The 15,929-nt window shown below is 42.7% G+C and overlaps 1 protein-coding gene across 9 annotated transcripts in view; it reads right to left on the reverse strand.

Annotated features, from left to right (window-relative positions):
* Positions 1-15,929, reverse strand: part of fbrsl1 (fibrosin-like 1) — a 284,283-nt gene that overhangs the window by 147,648 nt on the left and 120,706 nt on the right. For all 9 annotated transcript variants that reach the window (XM_026188504.1, XM_026188506.1, XM_026188505.1 and 6 more), the window contains exons 3-4: positions 9,706-9,801; positions 5,098-5,133 (exon numbers count right to left, since the gene is read on the reverse strand). In XM_026188504.1, the coding sequence (XP_026044289.1) occupies positions 5,098-5,133; positions 9,706-9,801 (132 nt within the window). The remainder of the gene's footprint in view (positions 1-5,097; positions 5,134-9,705; positions 9,802-15,929) is intronic.

A 15,929-nucleotide genomic window follows, 5' to 3' on the forward strand; every position in this document is an offset into this window, starting at 1 on the left:
ATATTCATTCCCCATTCCCAGATAGATGTTTGTAATTGGAGCTCTAATTTATGATCGGGCCTTGGTGCAGGATAATGATATGGAGCATTGTAATTTGCTGATGCAAATTGTACGTTATAATGGGGAGCCATAAAAGCCCCAGCAACATCTCGGAGACTTGCCAAACACCCTGAGCGTTCATTACAGCCCTCATTAAAACATCCACGTCGGCAATGGGAGCTCTTACAAATGGAAGGAGCATGTAATTGCTGCTTGATTGTGGTATATGTAACATATGATAAAGTGGAATTACCACTCTTTTTTCTGCAGTGTTAGTGAAACTTAATGGGGAAAAAGGCTGCAGTAAACAAATCCTCAGAGCGTTGTTTGATTGTTACATTATAGGGCTATTTGTTTAAAGTGGGGCAGGTGAGTTAGGGGACAGTGCATCCAGGACAAACTAAGAAGGATGATAATCAAGCTTGGGCTTCGGGGGATAAAAGTAATGTTGTTACCCATGAGACTGTGGGTTTCATTTGGAATAACTCCAGCTCCAACTTACAGCTACAAGGCCAATAACATAGAGCTGGGAATACATTAACTGGATTTCATATAAGAAAAGATCAGTATTGTTCTTTTTTATTACGGGGCAGCAAAGTCATCAGCACTGCATTTGCTTTAAGAATCGTGGAACTGGGCCGCAAAAGGTTAGAATGAACCATTGAAGTCACCCCTGGTGAAAAAAATGTTTTGTTCTAATGCCAGTTTGGCCCAGTGGGGTAAAGAGTTTAGTCTAGCAGTTGATCTCAATTCAGTCTTAACGAATGGGGTATGAGGAACTTTGTGAAGCCGAATGTCCCAACTTTTAGGCAGCTTTGAGAGCAATTAAGAGTTCATACAAACAACTAAACTGTGCCGTCTTTTACATTTTTATATTTTTATAAACATTTTAAGCCCAGTCAACACTAATTCACTGTGTCGCTTTTTTATTTAAATGACCGCTTCCGTTTTTGTTTGGTGCCATTTTAAAGCGTCTCCTTTAAAAAAAACCTGAACTGCACTGATGAAAATGAAGCTTCCCTCCTCGACTCTGAATGATAGCGGGCCTCTATCATCACGGCTCTGTGTGCTCAGCCACTGGAAAAGGATTTTCAACTGCACCATTCAGCCGGGGCCCAAGAAGCCTGCAGCCTTTATCAGACCGCTTGATTGATGTGTTGTGGGCCCTGCTGTGGTTAACAGCAATTTTTATCTGTTGCTAGCGGCAACAGCCCAGGTCCCTGGTGCGTAGAGAGCAGCAGGGCCCAGGATCTGAAGCCGGACCGCACACGGGGATAAACAAATAGATTTTTTAAGGCGGACAGCCCTCATAGAGCGACCACTGACAGGCAGCGCCCCACCCCAAGGCCAATAGAATGTCAGGGCCCCATCCCACTCCTGCTGGGCTCTTGGTTTCCTTCACTAATTTTCACCATGTGCAGAGCCAGTGGTATGGAGAGACCTGCACACCCCACTGGAAAGAGGCGCGGTGAGAAAGAGAGTGAGGGAGGCAGAGTTATGTACAAAGAGACAGACAAGATGCTCCATCTACTGCAGGTGAAGACGCCAGAGTATATTAACAAGAAAATCTTGTTTCAAAAATTAAATTCAAGCTATAATTTACACCCAATTTCCTTTGAGTTGCTGTGTTTAGCATTAAATCCAGCAAATCTGTTTTACTCTGTTAAATAAAACATGGAGCTTTTAATGGCTCCTACTGTAATTAAGTGACATAATCCTTGTATTTGATAGAGATCTTGCGATAAGCTCTCGTCACTCAGACAAACAAGTGCATTTGTCACAACGTGGAGGTCGTGAATGCCAAATCAATTAAAACAAGATTGTTTAAGAATGCACACATGACTGGGACTGCTCTGTTTAGAGTGTACTCATTTAGCGTTAAATATGATTATGACAACCTGAGCACGGGGAAATGAAGAACGGGTGTGTCTGAGAGCTCCAAATACTCTTATTCGACACAAACACTTCAGCTAAGGTTTGACTCTCTGACGTAGCGGAGATAAACCCTCCTAATACAGACTAGTTAGATTATACTGTCACAGACAAAACCTGCATGGATTTATCGTCAAAGAAAACATGAGCCGTGGCTTGGCCTTGGGTGGTTTCAAAAGGCGTGGGGTGGGTGACTGGTGCTTAATCACTTCATCTGGAAGAAAAGAGCGACGTGTTGTCTTCTTGGGCTTAGCTACAACATCTCCCCCTCCAGACAATATATGTAACCCAGGGGTAATGACAGGCTGGGCGGATCGTTGAAGTGAGATTTTTTTTGACATTTTCCTGTTTCTTGCAGCACGTATCTCTCAGGTGCAGATGTTGGACTCTTTATCGAGGAGCCCCTGAGAGGATGATAAATCGCCAGAGCCCAGACCCATCTCCACTGGAACAACAATCAGGTAGCAGCACCGGAAACAAGGAACAGATTTTGTCTCCCAAACATAGCCAGGGCTATAATGAAGCCTGCACTAAGCAGACAGAAGAGAGTTGGACTGATAAACAATTCCATATCCAGTCTTCCACAGCGAGCTAGATAGCAAGTCTCATTCCTGCTGCTACATATCAATGCTGGACTCAGTGCGCCGGAGATTAATCCTCACCCTGAAATGCGCTGGGTGGGACAGAGGGTTGTGGGTTTTAGCAGGACAGGTGCAGCCTTTGCAAGACTGCCTGTCTTTCAAATGCATCAACTGGATAAACAAATTCTGTTCAGTTTAATAGTTAACTTTTAATAGTTTTATTACGAAGCTACTGTCTGTTTGTGTTGTGTAGTTTGTGCTGTGTGCATATAAAGAAGGTATGTTCCCGTTTCCCTTATCAAGGACAATTTGAACAACTAGAAATTGCATGAAAAATGCACGACTTAGAAAACCTGCTGTGTTTTGCTCCACTAGGTAAAGACATGTATTGGTATCATTTAGCCATGTGATATTATTCACTTCTTACTCTTCCATTTTTCTTTAAGTTTTATCTGAAAAATAGATTAAAAAAAAATATCATACCAATGTGAAAACCTGTGTCTTAAGATTTCCGTTTACAAAAACACAGTTAGTACAATTAAACCAACAGCTAATGTGTTGTGTAAGCAACAACCAAAGCATTTAAAGAGAGCATTAAGGTATTTGGCATAAAACACTCCTTATGCATGAGCACTAAAATGCAGGAACGTCCTCTACGTTCTTCTCTAAACCAATCAGTCAAGGCCACTCAATTCCATATGTCTTCCAGAAAGACCTATGGAAGCATAAACAAGCATCTCCGATAGAAGTAAAAGACAAACTGTCAGGAAAGATTAACTTTATTAAATCTTAGTGACTTGTGACAGATAACTGGACCGTGTACACCAGCTTGAGTTTTTATTGTGGAGGAGCAAAAAAGCAGATAGCGATGACCGCCAGAGGCCAACTATTAGATAGCTCTTCCGTGCTATCAGCGGCCAGTAGCGCAAAGTTGCCTCATTGACCCTCCCCTACTCATAACCAGGCCTCCGCCCACATACGTAGCCTCTTTTTTTCCAGCTATAACACTATATCAAGCCCCTGGTCTTTTCCTCGCCCTACTCCTCCTCCTCCCATATCCACTCAGTCTCTGCTGGCAGTTCCCTAAAGCCCCCTGACCTCGCACCCCATGTCTCTCCTTCCAAACCATCACGCTATAAAGCCCGAAGCACTCACAGATAAGCAAACCCCAGAAATCATGCAGGCCCAGCAGCAGAGCAGATTGAGAGTCAGAGCTCAGTACCCAGGAGGTGCCTGTAGGCTAGAAACGCTGCAGATAGCACCACTGGATAGCTGGAGTGGGGAGCCAGACAACATGAAACTTCCTGCCCTCGTTACTGGACTTTCCTTTGCTTGCACAATGCCCCTGCCTCCCACACAACCACCTCCACGCCAACTCCACCTCCATTTTTGCCCTCTCTCTCTCCCTCTGTCTCTCTGATCCCCTCCTTCTTCCTTTCAGATAAAGAGAGGGCCTCGTTCCCTGCCGACTCAAACTGACAGCTCGAGCCAAAGGGCTCCACAAGCTTTTTTGGAAGGTCTTGTTTGTTTTCATCCATCTGTGAGCATGCAGCCACTGGGGAAAAGGAATGTGACATGTTCTATTAAAACAAAATAAAAAAGAAGATCGCACAGAGATCAATGTCTTCTGAAGTTGAGCTTTGTTCAGTGCTTTAACTGTAGTCCTTTGAGGCAGATTAAGGCTGACAAACCATTTATAGTTGTTTTGTTTGCCGAGATGATTGCTTCCAAGCTACAATGAGAACTGCCATATGCCACTCATCAGCTAAAAGTAGCACACTTTAAACAACGTTCCTCTTATGAGTTTCCCTTTAAGGAAAGGACATAAAGGACGACCGCTTGTCTGTATTATCCAGAGACTACACACATCATTGAAACAATGGGAGGGGAAGAACACAAATTTACGGTTCGAGAATGCACTGGGGCAAGGCAACAGATGCTTTCAGGGGATAAAAATAGTCCTGTAGTGACAATTTGTGAGCTAGTTTATGTTCAAAAGGTTTGAGCTGATGTTTTCTTAGGTGGCACTAAATAATTCTCTTGGGCACCTTTACCTTGAACAGGCGACATGTTCCAAGATTAAAAAATAACTCTCTAACTACCTCTTATTAGCACGCAGTCACTTCCAAAAGTCCACGGGACAGTTTTCACTGTAACATGCATACATGCAGCCTTCCTGCAGTGAAAAATGGATTTATAGCACAAAAGCAAAAGTCTTTTTAAGCATTTTTTTCATATGTGTGAGCAGAAACATCCGTCACTGACAGTCACTGGAGGAAGATATAAAACTCTGACATCGAAATTGCAGCTCAGGCGAACACAGCGCTGATCAATGCCAATAAAACGAGGCCCTTTTTGCCAAGGTAGCATAGGACACCTTCCTGCAATTTAATCAGTCAGTCAGCCAGAATTAATGTTCCTAATATCATGATTTCTCCATTACTCTATTTAACATAATTAAAATGTCGAGCGCCGGGGCCATAAAGCGGGTCGTTGGAGATTGTAATTCTGCCGTAAAGCTATGAAGCATGAAAATGTCACTTACCGAGTAGCCACGGCCTGACAGCGAGTGAGTGGAACTCTGTAGGGAGAGAGAGGAGAACAGGGATGACCTTTAAGGAGTGTTTCGCTCGCTCACGCTGACATGATGAAGCAGCGTAGCTTTAATATCAGTATTCACATTAACCTTTTACCCGCCCTACCATGCACCCCACGCCTGCTCACTTTGCTACCATTCATTCTGTTCTGAACAACAGGGGTAGCTGGTCTAAAAACAAAAAGTCCCATACTACAAATACACCGTGGAAAACATGGTCCACATCTGTGTAAATACAACAGTGAGATACTGGGTGTACTGGTCTGTCCTCATAATGCGCTGCAGTGCTACATGTGAAAATTAAGTATCATTTATTGGCTTGAATTTAGTTCCCATAGACGTCAACAGACGAATGAGAGGGACTCCATCACCTTCATCAGGAGACAAATTAAAAAACTATTTGATACAGGAATTATTTTATAGCTGAAGATTTTAAGTGTCTGTTTAGTGCTAAAAAAAACTCCTTAGATTAGGAAGAGCACCACAACAAGCTTTCTTTGGATGACTGGGCAGATATTTCACCATCGGTAAATATGGTGCATAAAAATAAGAGCTAATTTCCAAAATCATAGTCTTTCATAGCCTAACATTTTCAGTGTTCCCACCATGTTCATCTCTATAAAAAATAAAGAAATCTCTGTATGCATGTGTGTTGTTTGAATTTCTCAACAACAGTCTATCAGGTCCGACACGAACTTGTTGGGAAGGTGTCATTGTGGGGTCCTGCGGGTTAGGGTGAGGCCGTTCTATGTCATCATCCTTGACCTTTATGCTGATGCACTCTTTTGTGTCCACACAATGACACCATTTCAGGTAACATAGTTTCTAAATAACAGCACACTGTCAATGACATCAAACGACAACAGGCACTCACTAATAATAAAGGGATCCATGCATCAGTGCGTTCTCTACGTTTCTATCAACTTTTCTTCTAAGCAGCTTCAAATTTGGCGAGTGTTTGAACGAGGGACGGCCTCTTTTCAGGGCCTTCTCCCTGTTGCTAGACAACAGTGATTTGTAACCTCACGATGTCACGATGAGGTCACGAATTCCCGTCACTAGATTTGTCACCCATTTAAATAACGTGTCTTATATATGAAGCTCTATGAGCAAAAATTGATCTGTTGTCACAGATCAAAGTCATCCTGCACACTGGAACGTCATCCTTTGATGATGCTGACATTCTTGTGATGGTGGACAGAGTTACAAAAGAAAGAAAGTGTAAAAATTATACACAGTGCCCATCAATTTTATGAGGTCTTTTACTTGTCTGTGTTTTATCTGTCCCTTTTTTATTCAGGATAAATATCTCTTTATGCAGTAAGGGACGTGTTTCGGCCCATTTAACTCCCGTGCTTTCTAATGCAGTCCTCTAAATACTGAACAAGAGCAGTATGGAGGCAGAAAAGGCTTGGTTTTGTTCTGTTCTCTTGCTCTGTCTGTCAGCGCCCAGCACGAATACCAATCTCAAAATCCCTCCCTCCACTTCCACTTTTCACTGCTTTTATTCCTCTGTCTAGATTGGCAATTTCTCCCCCCTGGTCTCTGGAGGAGACTTTTCTGCTAGACCAATTTCATCCATAGGTCCACCTTCAATCCAAAACGACCTCCCCCACACCTTCACCGCCACTGCCTCCCTTGTTTTGCACCCTCGCAATGTCCCTCATCCATTCTCCCACACCTGCTCAAAGCATCAGCCCTTGTCAACGCCTGTGTGCCCCTCTGATTTGCAGGACGGCTCCTGTGGTGACGATTAGGGAGGAGTCCTGCTGCGAACCGGAAAGTAGGCTCTGTGGGAATCAAAAGGCTATTCCCACTCTGCTCAACCTTTCTGCTATCCTCACTACCGCAACCAGAGAGGAGGCCAGAGTATGGGGCGTAAGAGCCGAACGGAAGGCAAAAATATGTGGATAAAAAAGGCCAAAAGCGTGTTTCAAGGAAAATGCGGTCTGTTGTTTATATGTGTGCGTGTTGTGAGTGCGTTAAAATGTGTGTACGTTCATGTGTTTGTGTGCGTAAGTGCATATGTGCATAGGTGGAGTGAGGCCAAGGCCATTTGGAACTAGCCTTACTATGTCGAGTTCATTCAACTTGCAGCATTCTGAGTAGAAAGAGAGGCTTATTTAAATGATAATGAGGGACAATCCATTGGATTTAGTGCTGGTGAAGGGAGAAAAAGAGGGGAGGGAAAGGGGGATCCATTAAAACGCCAGTGGTTCATAAGCCATAGGGTCGGCATACAGCTAAACACTCTCTCTTAAAAGCCATTATACATGGCTCTCAATGGATTTCTGCAGTGCTTAGGACTTCAAAAGGATTTAAGAACCCGCCCCCGAGAGAGAGAGTGTTGGGGGAGGGAGTAGGACAAGTATGTGTGTGGTGGCGATGGTGGTTGGTGGCGAAAGAGATGGGGCGGATGCTGGCGGCATTTAAGGGTTAACTAAACAGCCCCGGAGAAGAAAAATGTTACTAAATCCACCCCCTTATCCTCTCCCAATTTCCACGCCCCCTCCTCCACTCTTCCTGCAAAAAAAAAAAGAAAGAAAGAAAGAAAGAAAAACATGGCGTTAAAAGGGGAGGGTCCTGTCCATCTTCTCCTAACCCAGACTATTGGTTTTTTACCGTTGCATGAAGGCCAGGAGGCGGGCCAATCACTACTAGTTGGACAATAATAAGAGAAAGGATGTGAACACGTATGCCCTCTGTGGCTGGAAAATAAGGTGGGTGGGTGGGTTTGGGTGCATGTGGGTGGATATGTTGGTGAATACAGTTTGGTTTTCGAGACGCCGACAGCAGCACAACTGCCACCCCCTCCTCTGCAGGACACAGTTACAGTGGAACCCACCCCCTCTCCCACCTCACATTTCCCTAATCCCTGCGTGGCTTAGTGCAGGGGCCCTACTGCACTGCAGGCACAATTACCTAGTCAAAATAAACAGATAAAGACCCGACCATGGCAATGAACAAACAGCATCCCCTGCATTTTTTCCTTTTTTTTTTTTACCCCCTGCTCACAAATTGATGCATGACTGTTTTTACAGGCAGGCGGGTGCGTCCGCATGTCGCATTTGTCTCCGTTTCCTTTGGCGGTAAGACAAGAGAAATCCATTTTACTTGTTGCCAATGCGGCATCATTAGTTAAGAGCTCTTAAAGCTGGGGAACCACTTTGATGTGGTGGAGCGTATTTTATGAAAATTAGCAGAGCTCTCAGTGCGGTGGTGGAGATTTCATGGAGCTGAAAAAGTAAGAGATATAAGGGAGACAATGACACGCTGTGTGTCACGTCCAGGCCTTCACCGGGTGGAATACAGCCAGCGAAGAAACACGAAAAGATGGAAGGAGAAAAAGAAAGATAAAGACAGGCAGAGGAGGAGAGATGGATTGATATAGATGGCGTGGCTACAGCGATCAACGTCTGTGCACCATTTATTTGGCAGCAGATTAGAGAGACATGCCACATCTAACACCGTCGCCGATTACAGCGTGCAATTTTCAACTGTGTTCTCCCCCCACCCCTCGCCATTACAGCAAGCACCACCACTTCCACCGCCCCCCTTCGTTCATGCCCCCTCCTTCTTAGTGCTTGTCGCATATCCCTGTCAGAGCTGTCAACAAGCGTTGGGCTTTTATCTGACAAGCCCGCCTCTTCCTCCTGACTTTTTCATTAAAAGACAGCCTTTTACACAAATTCAAGAAAAACAGTGCGGAGGGGGGATGCATGAGAGAAACTGAGCAGCGAGGCTTAGAAAAAAGAAAATGAAGATAGGAAAAAATTAGGCTGTTTTTTTTTCACGAGACTGAATTTTCGGTTGGAAATATGAATAACTTAAAACAATGTATTTAATAAGTTCTTTTAAATCTTTTTCTTCCCATCATTTCAACCCTGCTGGAAAAGGAAGCTGCACATTTTCCTTCTTCCTCTCTTTCTCTCGCTCCTCCTGCTTTAGTCAGCTAAATGAACAGTCTGATTGAATTTAGTTAGGTTTGGGAGGCCTGCTTGACAGGCATTAGTTAGGAAGCATATTTCTACATTCATTTCAAATGAGCTGCTTGGGATTTTGCATAAATTCTCATTACTTCCCCTGTATTTAAATTGCATTATTTCATCCCTTATGCTGAACCAATGTCTGGTTTCCATTTTGCTTTGCCACCTACTCATCTTCTAAATGGGCTGGCATATGGATGCGGGCGCAGGGATAATTGGAACCGTTCCTTTAACTCGTTCCGTTCTGGGGTTGGTGAGGTCGACCCACACCTGGCTGAACCTGGTTATGTTTAAATTTAACTGGTCACGCTTCACGTAATGGCAAGCAAACTAGGTGATATTGTGTGACCAGTCCTTTCTATGCGCTGTTAACCAACTACCCTCGGGAGCTTGGAAAGAAAAGCATCTGGACTTCTTTAAGTTTTGGTGCAGAAGCTTTTCTTTCCAAGCTGCTTAGCCTACGATGACCTGGATGACCGAGAAGCTTCACAGACACATTAACCAACTAGCATTCTTCCCAACACAAAGACGCTATCTGAGATTAGAGTTTGGGTCTCGTCTGTGGACTCACCTCACTGAGCTGCTCTTTGGAGTTGCTCCTGTGTGGTCGACTGAGTTCAGTCTCGTCCTCGCCAACTTTGACTGGATGAAGAGCCAAAGGTTTGATCTGCAGAACACACAAGACATGATGCCATCATCTAAAAATGTAGTCATAGAATCGACCAGGCCACTACTTAAAGACACTGACTTATTGTATTTTTTTTCAGAAACAAATTTAAAAGCTGCAACAGCTTTTTGCTATAACAAGATGGCAAAGAGAAGAAGACTGAAATATTTACACAGACCAGAGAAAAACAACAATTTAAAACTATCTTGTTGAGAGCTAAGTGTACTTCATAACTGTGGTGGGCGCACATTTTAGTCTCACCTACTTTGTGTAATGCAACAAACTATAGAAACCTCTATTAATATTCATGCCATCTAAAATTGTACAGAAGGCTGGGTTGTTGATTGCTGATTGCCTTCTATCGCTGCATTTTCCAATTCAGTGTCAGCCCATGCAACAAGATCTAATAACACCAAACATTTAATCACGCTAGAAAGATTTTAGTTGTGCATTAGCCAACTTTATATCTGACTGACAGAAATGACACACAAACACAATAATTGCAAAGAAGACCAAAGTAAAAAACAAAAACAATACATTGCACACAATGGTACATGAGAAAAGAATAGCAGAACTCTGATCTACCTGCAAATATGTGAAATTTATTAACCCTTTAAGACCTACCATAGAACCAAGTCCGCCAGAGCTTAAATTATATTTTTACATGCTGTGGAGTGCATAGTAATTACATAAATTGCAAAAAAGTGCAATAAACTACAAAAAATTTGAAAATCGTTTTTGTTTTCTTAACATATATTTCTAGTTAGAGAAATTTAAGAGAAACTGTAAATACAAAAAAGTTGCACAAAATAGTTTCCCACCACAGGAAATTTATTTTAAGTGTCTTCATAGTTTTATTTTTGAAATACACCAATTTTTATACACTGCAGGAAAAACGAAAATAAATATTAGAGTGCAAATTTGCAAAAAAACAAACAGCATATGCATCAAAATAAACTATTTCCAGCAGTGCAATTTGAGTACTAAGCATCGCAGAAACGACACAGAAAGTCATAAAGTCAAACATAACTTTTAAAAACACCAGTATAGGCCCATGAGGCCCTGATGGTAAAAAAAACTACATTTCTGCAAAATGACGTCACTTCCAGTTTCGGGCAGGTCATGTCGGACATGCGAGAGTTCACGCTGATGGTCATAGGAAGTGTTACAAACAGCTGATTGGATCGGCAAAGCCTGTTTCTGGAATATTATGTTTTTGTTGCTGCAAGTGCTTTTTATGCAGTTTTTGCAAAGCTATATGTGGAAGGAAACTGTGACCTAGGACAAGCTGATGACATAAGATCTAAGTACAACTCCTCCGGTTTCATATGCAAAAAAATTTTTGCGCTAGCTTACGTGGTTGCAGAGCTACCGGGATTTAAAAATAGTTACACAAAACGGAGCGTGCCCGCTCTGACCGGCTTTAAAGGGTTAAAATACTTTTTCATTCACTTGGTTTCCTGTCAAACCGCAACCAGCAGTGGAAGTGGAAGTTTTTTTAATCATTTATAACAAGTCTGTTAAACTGTGTCTTATATTCCAGCTCATGTTATTTCCTCTAACTTAGTCGAATGTACTTTGAACCAGGTGACTATGTAAAGCACAGTCGAATAAAAATGGGTTCAACTGACCATGGAACACAGCCTTTCAAAGGAAATACAATGAGTGTGTGAGAGTCAGTTTATACTTTGGTTAAATGCAAAATCGAACTGGCTGCAACAAAAACACCTGGAACGCAAAACCTCAACCAACAGGTGCTGGTCGCACCAGCCAGCATGGGTAATGCAGCAGGGCAAATTAAGTAAACACAACTGTGCTGGGTTTACTTAATTTAAGGGATCAGTGCAAATGCAGTTGCTCCGTGTTGAGCTTGACTGATTTATTTAACTATAAGTCTAGTCAGCATAGTTCAGCTTGAGTGAAATAACATTTCCTTCTTGATCACATACTGTACATTAGATAATGTGAGGACACACCCGATCATACTTTGGGTAGGCAAAATTAACCAGGACAGAATAGCTCTGACCTGTAATATCCTTACCTTGGCTGAAAAATGAAAAAGCAAATAATATGCTGCTGGACTAAAATTCCAGTCCAGCCCAGTTCCTCAGTTAGCTCTAAAAGCTCCATAAGCTAACTTTAAAAGGCCGGAATGACCAAGCAAAAACTTAAAGGTAACGTGAACTATGAGTAGATAATACTGCAGACAATGTTGACATGTGTATAACATTTTAGAGAAAAAAAACTTACTATTTAGCACATACAGAATATCAAATAAAAGTTGATGTAATGTAAAATCATGGCGAAACCAAAACCTGACAGCCCTAATGCTAACATGGATGGTTTGCTTTATTGTAGGCCATCAAGTCCCACAGTTGGTGTGCAACCAAATTCCCAGCCAGATGGGAGGTTGGCGAGCTAAGCAAGGAAGACTGTGTGCTGCTGCAGGATCAGCCAATCACAATGTCCCGTGCTGCTTCCCCACCTTGGAGTACAGCAGCAATGGCCGCGGGGTGTAATCCATTTGACTAGCAGTTTGCGTGTAGCAGCTCCCCCGGTGGCAAGTATGGTGTCTGGCCCCGGTCTCCTGATCTCCACTGTAATTTAAGCAGATCACTGCTACAATTAACCTTTCCCGGTAAATATCAATTATGGCCCCCGGCTGGGCTAGAATTAAAAGGGTCATCAGCTAATCTGACAGGTCCTGTACGGTACCACCTGGCTGGGAGAGAGGGAGGGAGGCAGGGCGGCAGAGAGAGAGAATGTTTGTCTACCCTTGTGCCCACCAGCTCACAAGCCAAGTAGACACAATTCCCTTTTAATTACCCTGCTGCCGCCAGGGCAAGCATGCTGATTGGCCAAGGGGCATTAGCAGTGTGCTGAGGTCAATAGTGACAGGATAGGGGTAGGGTGGGGTGAGCATGGAGGAGCAGTGGGGGGGAGCTGCCGCCTAGCAATCAGGGTGTAGAAATGGAAGGAAGAGAGACCTGGCAGGTGGGCCTAATTAGGTTTGACTTCCACCTCTACCCGCCTCTCCCTCGGTCTCTCTCGCTCTCTCTCAACTAGCTGTCAGCCTAATCACTCCTTGAATCTCAAAATAGATGGTGGCCCTTTTGATTTCCTCCTCTCAAGGAGAGCACAAACAGAGCAATCCTCCTTGGCAGGGAGGCAAGCACGTCAGTAGAGACGGAGCGTCGAGGTACAGCCACAGTTGTGTTGCTGTCAAGTGCTGGCGCTGAATACTTTGTTTACTCAGCATCAGCGTTGCTGACACATTCCCAAAGTGCCCAAAGTGCTTCCGTCTCCTCAGGGACTTTGGGGTTACATTTCCCAGTCAGCAATCAATTTGGCTATTGATCAAAACACAGCTTCTAATTAGGCACCTAGGTTAATGATGTAGCGTGCAAAGACCGTTCCCCAACCTGCTGTTCAATTGCATGGGATAGCAATTGATCTAGGCAGGAATTCACCAACTCTGACAAGGGATTGGCAGCTTGGACTGCCTGTGATTAAGTGAGGGACTAATTTCCTGTCTGGGGAGGTGCTTAATTGGCCCTAAACTCCCAGCTATATAGCTTTCATGTTTTTTTCCCCCTTTTCTTTTGTTGTATACTCATTAATGTTAAAGGACGAGTTAGTAAGCTTGACAATGGGACTAATTGTCTTTGCTAAAATTCAACTGCTTGCAAGTGGTGACAAAGTCCAAGGTTATAACTATTCTCTATTCCTAAATGATGTCTTTAAAATCCACTCTGGGCAAAACAGAAAGAAAACACTGTTATCACTGCTTCGAAATGTCACATAGTTTTTCTGAAAATAAACTTTATTTAGGTTTGTTCCAGACAGTATTAGGGGAAGGCTAATCAGACTGTAGCAGCAACTAAATGTTCTTATTGTGATGCTATGTGAAGTGTGTAGAAACTGTGAGCACAGTCATGTAATACAGACTAGCTGAAAAAGTAATTAATTATAGTTACTAGTTACTTCTTCAAAAAAGTAACTGAGTTAGTAACTGAGTTACAAGATTCTAAAAGTAATGAATTACTTGAAAAGTAACTATTGTGTTACTTAAAAAAATGTTTAACCCTCTGGGCTCCAGGGTATAACTGGCCATTTTTAACCACTTTTGATTTTCCCTCCACATTTAACCTTTAAAAAATATTTACTTTGCCTTGTTTGGTGTCATTCTTTTCAGCACAACCTCACGTTTCTGAATTTATGGTTATGTTTTCATTTTGACACACCGTATTAACACAACTGATCTAAAATCACAGAAAAAACATAAAAACCGAGTAGAAAAAGATATATTTTTACTGCAACCATCACAAACATGTTTAATGAATCAAATTTCATAACTTTAAATGCAAATATAAATTGTCAATTTTAAAATCATATGCACAAGTTTTGCAAACAACAAAGTTATTTGCAGCTATTTACCTTTTACCCTCTTTTTTTTTATAACCATTTCAAACTATTTATATAACAATCAGGTGTTCTGCATTCAATATGTACGTCTTTCTCTCTCTCCCTCTCTCGCCGTCACCCCTAAAACTTCCCCCTCTTCCCCCTTCATGTTGTCATATCATTGTTTGATTGGTCAACATGGTACATTTTTCCACCAACACAAAAGTGCGTTATTTTGTTTTGTTTTGTTATTTTTTGCTCAGAGAGTGCTCGCTGCGCTGTCCTTAGACGTTAAACGAGACGAAGCTATTGAGGAAAAAACGCCGCGTATACATTGTTTATCATCTACATCATGGTTTTACGTGGCCTATCAACACAATTTAAAAAATTATTCTTCCTCAGTCAAACAGCAGCACTCATGCGATTGTTTTGCCTCCTTAGCTCCAGGTGTTGTGCTAGACAGTGATCGTGATCACCGTCCGCAGCTGCTTAAAGCTGTAGCGCCCAGATTACTTACAGCTACTTCCTGCAACTGATATAAGGTGCGGTAAGCTGAACACAGCTTCAACCGTCTGTTTGTTGAAAAATAGTAACGTGACCGCATTCTCTTGTTAGTAACGGTATTGTAACAATAGGAATAGTAATTAGTTAGATTACTCGTTAGTGAAATAAGTAATGCCGTTAGTAACGCCGTTACTTGTAATGCCGTTATAACCATCACTGGTCATTTGATGCAGGGCTGTATTAGCACAAAATCATATAGCGTTAATACCAAACGAGCAGCTCGTGAGTCTTGACTATAAATCCTACATTTGGCAGCTCTTAGTGAAAACTGCAGGGATAACTAATTATTCAAAAGTGTTTTTAAACTTGACTTTTTTCATCCATCCATTTTCTTCCACTTATCTAGGGCTGGGTGTAGGGGAAGCTAGCTAAGCAGAGATCCCAGACCCCCATCTCCCCAGCCACCTCCTCCACTTTATCCAGGAGTACACTGAAACGTTCCTAGACCAGCAGAGATATAGTCTCCTCCAGCGTGGCCTCCTTCCTGTAGGACATCCCTGCATCATCTCACCTAGAAGACCCAGGAGGCATCCTTGTCAGATGCCCAAACCATCCAAAAATTGCAAATGCAACCTGCCTCTCACTGTCACTCTTGTGATTGCATCTGAATGACGCCATTAAGACCATTAAATGACCAGCATCTGAATTCCAGACAACAGAGTTAATGAAACCAACAATGAGCAAACAACAATGCTACGTATCCCATATCTGAAAAGGATGCAGTAATGTGTGTGTGAGTGAGACTGGGGAGATGACTTAAGACTACAGAGAGAAGAGAAATAGGAGGAAAAAAACACAGCTTCACTTAGCTGGCCTGTGTTTTACATGAATAATGTACTGGAAATTAGCTCCATTAGTCTCGGTATTGAACATGTCTGCAGACCATCTCTGGAGGTTGCTGCTCTGTGCTCTTTAATTATCTTCAAAAGGCCCTCCAGCATCTTAATTTCCCCCCAAGTTGAGTAGGGCCGACGTGGGTCTCCTCATTTATACTACTCTAACCCTGGGTGAAGTCGCAAAGCCCCTCTGCGTAGAAAGGGTTAGACATAGATGGACATAGTAGTGGCTCATATCTGCTCAGGCTTGGCTAAGTTTCTTTTTCCATTCACTCTTCCGCCCTCTTCCTGCAGTGTCTATCAATCGGCAGCTTGTCAGCAGGG

Source organism: Astatotilapia calliptera, chromosome 12 (assembly GCF_900246225.1).
Source record: "Astatotilapia calliptera chromosome 12, fAstCal1.2, whole genome shotgun sequence".
Classification (NCBI taxonomy): domain Eukaryota; kingdom Metazoa; phylum Chordata; class Actinopteri; order Cichliformes; family Cichlidae; genus Astatotilapia; species Astatotilapia calliptera.